At 43.5% G+C, this 8,053-nt stretch overlaps 1 protein-coding gene across 2 annotated transcripts in view; it reads right to left on the reverse strand.

Moving 5' to 3' along the window:
- The window catches only part of ANAPC10 (anaphase promoting complex subunit 10), a gene marked incomplete at its 5' end in the record, with an annotated part of 68,195 nt that extends 64,136 nt beyond the window's left edge, over positions 1-4,059 (reverse strand). For both annotated transcript variants that reach the window (XM_080698051.1, XM_080698052.1), the window contains 2 exons: positions 1,500-1,590; positions 3,945-4,059. In XM_080698051.1, coding sequence (XP_080554177.1) covers positions 1,500-1,590; positions 3,945-4,059 — 206 coding nt within the window. The remainder of the gene's footprint in view (positions 1-1,499; positions 1,591-3,944) is intronic.
- Positions 4,060-8,053: the final 3,994 nt, after the last annotated feature.

Genomic DNA, 8,053 nt, shown 5'->3' on the forward strand with positions numbered 1-8,053 from the left:
CTACTTAGTGAGGCTCTCAGCAACTTAGTGAGACCCTGTTTCCAAATAAAGTATAAAATAGGTCTGAGAGTATAGCCTAGAGGTAGAAAAGCCCCCGGGTTCCACCCTCGTACCCCCCCACACACCCACACAAAAAAATACAATTCTAGAGCCATGCATGGTGGCACACACTTGTAATCCCAGCATTTGGGAGGCTGAGACAGGAGGATCGCGGTTTGTGGACAGCCTCAGCTACTTAGTGAGGCCTTCCGCAAATCAGTGAGACCCTGTTTCAAAATAAGAATAAAAACTAGAGCTACGGGTGTAGCTCAGAGGTTGAATAGCCCTGGGTTCCATCTCCAGTACCGCAAAAAGAATAAATAAATACGCCGGGCGTGGTGGTGTACGCTTGTAATCCCCGCGCTTGGGAGGCAGAGACAGGAGGATTGCGCAGGTTCGAAGCCACCCACGTGTGCTGGCTTAGGAGACCCTGTTTCCAAATAAAAATGTAAAAATAGGTCTGGGAGTGTAGCCCGGAGGTAGAAGGGCTTCCAGGAACCCCAGTACCACCAAAAAAAAAAAGAATAAATAAATTAATTAATTAAATAAAAATGCAATTCTATAAAATGTTTAAACAGATGATACAAATTGAACAAGATACAGCAGGTGTGGTGGTACACACCTATAATCCCAGTACTTAGGAGACGAAAACAAGAGGATAGCAGGTTTGAGAATGGCTTCAGCAAATAGTGATATTCTCATCAACCTAGCAAGCAATTTATTTTCAAAGTAAAAATAAAAATAGGGTTGGAGTATAACTCAGAGATAGAATGCCCCTGGGTTCAATCCTAAGAACCACAGGGGAAAAAAAGTTTTTTTAAATGGAGTAAGATAACCAAATTCACTGGCTTCCATGCATGTCAATATACTCAAAGCAGCTGACAAATATAGCTGTTTTCCTTTCTCAAGAAAAAGCATTTTCAAAGCTGAAAATATCCTTAGAGGCACCAGGTTAAAAATAATTATTTTTTCCAAATAGTTAAATAAATACTCCATACCTAAACAACTCACCATTATCACTCCAGATTTTTTTAATGTAATACATGAAGGCATTGTGTTGGGTCATCAGCAAAAGTATCTTCTAAAAATATATCACATGGAAAAGTAAATTTAAGAAACAGCTATATGGCATGTATGTCCCTATCATTCTGAACTACATTATGATATGAAAGTACAATGCACCAATAAAATGTATTAAAGAAAAGAAACAGCTACATAACAAGAACTGTGCAAGATATCATAAGAAATTCATAAATGATAAGAAAGTAAACTTAAAATGCTTGCAATCTAGCTGAGCGGAAAACTAATCTCTAAAACCTTATCATTTAAAAGTAGCATTAAATATATTTCACTTTATTTTATATTTCTTTAAATTTTACAAAAACAAAATCAATTCCCTTGTCTACACACAATCTACAATAATTAAAAATTTTTAAAGTTTCTGGATTTGTTGTTATTACCTGAATTGGATGTTCACTAAATGTGGCTGGGACCCATCCGATTGCCAGTATGTTTCTAAATTGTCATCTCGCAACTGATCCACTCCAAACCCTAAAAATACCAAAGGAGGCTATAAATTCCCACAAGAAAGAAAGAGCTATATATTTAGAACATAAAAATACCATACATTCTTGTCCAGGAATTTTGACAACCAAAGTAGTCAGAAATGTGAAACTTAACCAGAATTCATTTTTATCCATATTTCAACTCCAGAAATATCACTTGCACATATAAAAACTTATATTAAGATCAATTTTTTGGTTGTTAGTTTTTTGTTTTTTGTTTTTTTTTTTTTTGGTGGTGGTACAGGGGTTCCTGGAAACCCTTCTCTGGGCTATACTCCCAGACCTATTTTATATTTTTATTTTTTGGGGTTTTTTTTTTTGTGGTACTGGGGTTCCTGGAAGCCCTTCTACCTCCGGGCTACACTCCCAGACCTATTTTTACATTTTTATTTGGAAACAGGGTCTCCTAAGCCAGCAAACGCGGCTGGCTTCGAACCTGCGTGATCCTCCTGTCTCTGCCTCCCAAGCGCGGGGATTACAAGCGTGCGCCACCACGCCCGGCTTTTATATTTTTATTTGGAAACAGGTGAAGGAGGGCATGTTCTTTGAAAATATAGGACTTATATACTACGAATGATTGTTTTACACACTGATGTCACTGGACTTTAAAAAGCAATTTCTGATGAAAGCTTTACAGTTATTGACACAGCCTTAGTGACATTCCAGTACATTTGTACTTGCCAAAAAGGAGGGCCTAAAGACAGAGACTGCTGTCATTTTTATTCATGGTGGTGCCTTTGTCTTGGGAAGCTGCATTGGCTTATGACTTCTTGAGTAGACTGACTGCAAACAAACTTCTTGTTGTTGTTGTGGGAGTGGAATAAGAGAATCATTGTTGATAATGCAGTCCTTGCCGGATGTGGAGGTGCACAGCTATAATGCCAATACTTGAGAGGCTGAGACAGGAGAACTGTAGGGTCGAGGCCAGCCTCAGCAGAGTAGTGAGGCCCATAGCAATTTAGCAAGAAACTATTTCAAAATAAAATATGGCTGGGATGTAGCTCAGAGGTAGAATATTCATTATCATAAAAAAAAAAAAAGGTCCTTGCCCTCACGAGAGGCATAATTCCCCAAGGAAATCACTCAAGCCTCAACAATGACCGGAATCTAGAAACTGGGGTTTATGCTAATTTTGTACCAGTAATATAAGATCATGCCTTTTCCATGGGCCCAGTTTGACTTTAATGTCTGACCTCTCAGAGGCAATGGGTGAGCATCTCTGTCAACACAGCTTGAAGACCTCTCAGCACACAAAGCTCAGGGTCTAGAAGGACCTGGTTTAATCCCCAAGCAGTACACTTAGAAGCAGAAGCTTAGTTCCCATTGCACACTGGGATTTGTTTGAGCTGGTAATGAAAAGACAAAGTTAGGAAGTGTTCTCAGTTAGAGGAACATTGGGTGACAAATGATGGGACCGTGTGAGCATTTTAGTGATATAGATTAGCTTCTCAATATCAATTTCCAATTTGTTTTGAAGATTGTGTTTCTGTGACCAAGTCTTTTCCTCAGTATCAAATCCTTGCAAGGCACGTTGCAGGACCCACCTACATCTGTACTTCAGGTGATACTTCTGGGGATTTTGGGCAGCACTGGTAACTCAAATGCTACAAAATGATCCAGAACTCAAAGATAAAATTAAAGCGCAAGCCTTAATTTACGCTGCCTGGTTTTTTGATTATCTTCATGCTATTTCACAGTCCTATTGTCATTGGACATGGTCATTTATGACATCCCTATATGTGACTAAGACAAAGCACTGCTCCAGGCGATGAGGAACAATCAACTCGCGCCTCAAGGTTCAAGACATCTATTCAGGTTTGTCAACTGGAGTCTCTTCCTTCCAAAAAGTATAAAAAGAACCATGTTTACAATGAATGGCTTCTTAGGCAATAAAGAGAAAAATAAATAAATGCTTCCAGAAAGAACCAGTAACTTAGGGGAAAAAGGACAGGAATAGGCATTCTTACCCACATGACAAAAGTGGATCATGAAATAGCATTCATGTTTTGTTTTGTGAGAGAAAAAAGGACGCCTACCAAGAATTCTATTCAAACCAAGAGAAAATTCTTTCAGGATGTATAATTACTCAAAAACTGTACCAGTAGGAAGATAGCCAAAAAAATACTAATTAAGTAACACCGGATTCATAGCAGAGATAGGGGATAAAGAGGAGACCTTACTAGATATTAGTAAAGCAGCTGGACAAAGATATGCAATAAACAAAAATCCAGTTCATTAGAATTAAGGCATCTAAATAAAAAAGAATATTCAAGTTAGTCCAAGGTAACAGGATACTTAGTTAAGTATTACCAACAACTTTTGGGTTTTGTTTTGCTTTACCTGGTTTGCAAGATGAGAGTGACCAAACAGCTTGAGATCCAATTTCCCTTACTGTTCCAGTCCTTTCCAACTGCTTAGGGTCAGCACCAGGAGGGGTCTTATTTGGTGTTGTCATTTTTTAAATATCCTATGTAGAAAGAGAAAATACATGCATTATACATTATGCCAAGGTCTCAACATTTCTCTGCAAAAGGAAAAAATAAAAATTAATAGCAAAATTCATCTTTCAAAACTTTTTAATAAATCCATATGAACCTAAAGAAAATAAAAACTTCTTACACATTACTGAATATGTAAAATTGCTTCAGCTGTGCAGTTACTGCTAATGAACATATTATGAATGCTAAAACTAGTCCAATAATACCCTGTCCTTAACACCTCCCATTAGACCCCAAGTTGTTCCCATACCGCCATACAAATACTTATTACCCCCCCCCCCCGTTTTGGTGGTACTGGGGATCAAACGAATCTAGTGCATGCTAGGCAAGCACTCTATCACTGAGCCACATTACCAGCCTGGCTTATTATTCATTACATACTGGCACGAGGTTGGGACTGTAGCTCAGTCCTAGAGTGCTTGTGTAGCATGTGCAAGGCCCTGGGTTCAATCCCTGGCTTCGAACCTGCGCGATCCTCCTGTCTCTGCCTCCCAAGCGCGGGGATTACAAGCGTGCGCCACCACGCCCGGCGTTGGGTTCAATCCCCTGAACCACTTTTTAAAAAGGGAGAAGAGCAGAAACACTAGACTATATAAACTTTGGAAAGGCCCGAGACTTAAATGCCCAATGAAAAATTTATTGAATGGCTTCATAGATGAATCGGCCCATTCATTAACTAAATCTGTAGCCATCGCTACAAGCTAAGAAAGAGAGGGAGGAAGGCGGGCAAGCATCAGTACACTGGGGGCAGAATTCAACAGCAAGACTCGGAACTTGGACGCCGCCCAGTGGATAAAACCCGGAGCTTGCCCCAAACTGGGCTCCCGGCCTCGAAGACCCGGCCGCAAGTCTGCGGGAGCTGAGGCTAGACGAGACGCCACCGCGCGCACTGTCAGGGCCAGGCGCTGTTAGGTGTGCGGGACACCTCTGCTGCAGCGGAACGACGCAGGCTCGGTCCACGCCCGGCCCGCCCGCCTGGCGCAGAGCGCGAGGGTAAAGGGACTGCGATGGGGCGGGGAAGGCACCTGCGGGCGCCGGGCCGGCCCCGCGGTGGGCAGAGCCCTCGCACTTACGGTTCCCAGCCGCGGCTCGCCACACCTGGAGCTCTCAGGGCCGGCGCAGGTCCCCGCCACTCCCACTCGCATCCTCTTAGGACTGCCGGGCTCTCTCAGCGCTGACGTCCAGACTAGACGGGCGTCGCAGCACAGTGGCGTCAGACGCGGCCGCCCCCCGCGCCCCTCCAGGGCTCCGCCCCGCGCCCCTTCGCGCATGCGCGCTGCGTCCCGACGGCACGCGCGAGGCGGCGGCTGGGTACCGCCATTTTGGCGGGTGGCCGTAGGAACACGCTGTGCGCTTGAGGCGTGGAGACGCGAGTTTTTTCGGCCTCGGCGCTCCCCACGGCGAGGGGCTCGTTTCCTCCAGGTACGGGAACGGGCGGGAGGGATCCGGCTTTTAGCCGCCGCCTGTCTCTTTGGAAAGACCCGGGGCGACCTCCGGGAGCCGGTGGACAGGCCTCGGTGGTGGCGGCGGCGGGGACGGCGAGGTGCGTGGACCGCTGGGGCCGCGGGGCGCTACCCTCGCGGGGCCCGGCCTCCGCCCAGCCCGCCCTGCCGGGGACCGGGCTCCTCCCGGACGCACGGCATCCCCCAGCCCAAGGAGACGGCGCCGCTGGGGCGTGCGTGGCGGCCGGCAGCCGGGGCTTTGCTGTCTTTCGGGGATCGTGGAGTGAGTCATTGCATCTTGTCGCCATGAAGTCCGGCGCTCGCAGCCCTCTCCCAGGCCGTATGGAAATAAAGGACCGACGTCGCTCTGCTCTAGTCGTAGAGCAACGTGTACTGATCGCTGTTAGCCCAGGTCGTGTCCCACCGAATGTCTATGGTGTTAGCCCAAGTCCTGACCCTTGAATGTCTATGGCTGGCGGGAAGACACCTTACCCCCTCGGTGGCCCGTCCATTTTTTTCCCACTTCATTCTGTGTGGTGTGGTGTCAGTATTTAAAATACCTTTATGTATCCACTCGGGGCTTTTTACATTGTAGGCATTTTGTATTTGTTGCTGATGAGTGATGGCCAAAGCCGAATCCCCACAACCCTTAAACTAAATTCAGTGTTGTCTCTCTTTTGGAGGTAAAAGTCGATGACTCGAGTAACTGTCAAAACTATTTTTTTTTTCTGTTTTTACCTTCTATTCCACGGGTCAGCTCAAGTAGGCAGTTGTGACTATGAGAATGTTCATTCATTACCAGCCACCTGACAATAATGCTTTTAGTGCAACAAATGCTCCTGTCTGTATGAACCAAAAGGTGTTTTGTATTTTACTACTTTAATGAAAAACTTTGTCCTCTCATACTTAAAAATGTTTTCTCAGGAGGAACATTTAACAGTTGCTGGTGGGAGAGGACCTTCTGACATCAGTTGTTTGCCTCTCCCAACTTATAAAGTGTTTTATACAACTCATATACAATAAGCATAGGTTAGAATATTTTATGTGGTATCAAGCATCGTTAGTTAACAGCAGTCTTTTAAATGCTTTTATACAACATTAAAATTATTTTGATCTTAGACTACAGATACTTTCTGTATATGTGCCTCTCATTTTTCCCTCTCAGCTGGAAGAATGACAGGAAGGGTCAATGTTTCAGTACCTGTTTTGAATAGTTTATCTTCAAATCTGAAATATCTGCAAACCCTTTTTTACTCCCAGGAATCTGTTACTATAATCTTCTCCACCAAGCTGGGCATGGTGGCACACGCTTATAATCCCAGTATTGGGGAGCTGAGACAGGAGAATTGCAGGTTTTCCTCCAGCCTCAGCTGAGGCCCTGGGCAACTTACTGAGACCCTGTTTCAAATTAAAGAATAAAAAATCGGGCTGGGGGTGTAGGTTAGAGGTAAAATGCCCTCTGAGTTTAATCTTAAGTACTGCCAAAACAAAAAACTTCTCAAGAAACTGTCATTTTTCAAGGTGATAACTTTTTTGCAATAATTCAAGTCATTTTATTTTTTCTAACCTTTTGGAGACCTGGGTTCCTTTTTAAAGAAATAAAGTGAACCTATTTGCTAGCATGGTAGTTTATTGTGGCACTATTGAGTTTCCTTTGAGGTGCAGAGAAAGAAGAGACCAGTAATCTGGTACAGTATTGAAGAGCAAGATCTCTTGTCCCCTTCCAAGCTTAATCGTACTGGTGGGGATGAGAAAGACTTGAGAGGTCTGCAGAAGAGTCCTTCTGAACAATCTGAGTTAAAGATCATAGAAAAAGCCAACAAGATTTGTCTTTGGAATGGATGGGGTTTTAAGTTGTTTGCTCATAAAGCTGTGTAGCTGTTATCTGTCAAGACGGTGTGTGTGTGTGTGTGTGTGTGTGTGTGTGTGTGTGTGTGTGTGTGTGTAAAATCTATCTGGCCATATTACAAGTTCCCAGGAAAGTATACTTTCTACTTTTCCCAGTTGATCTACCTTAATAATATTTGCCATTTCTATCCAGTTTAGTCAGTTGGATAAGACATGAAGTGATACTTAGTTTGGGGTAGGGAGAGCAAACCTCTTTATCATATATGGTAGTTTTCATATCTGGTCTTTCTACTTTATTGATCTGTGTTCATACACTGGTGTCAGTATTAATTATAAAGGACATATATAATTTATTTTTTGCGGGTTTGGGGATTGAACCCAGCAGCATTTGACCTCCAAGCTAGACCCCCCTGCCCTAATTTTTATTCTTTATTTTGAAACAGGGTCTCACTAAGTTGCGGAGGACCTCACTTAAGTAACTGAGGCTGTCCACAAACCGCAATCCTCTGGTCTCCCAAATGCTGGGATTACAAGCATGAGCCACCACCCCCAGCTGTATACTTTATTTTTAAATCTGTCAAGTAGAAGTTCATCCATCTTACTTTTATTCATGTTTCCAAGCTATTATTATTTTATTTTTCCATAAGAGCTTTAGATTTTG

The sequence above is a fragment of the Muscardinus avellanarius genome (assembly GCF_963383645.1).
Source record: "Muscardinus avellanarius genome assembly, chromosome: 6".
In the NCBI taxonomy this organism is placed as follows: domain Eukaryota; kingdom Metazoa; phylum Chordata; class Mammalia; order Rodentia; family Gliridae; genus Muscardinus; species Muscardinus avellanarius.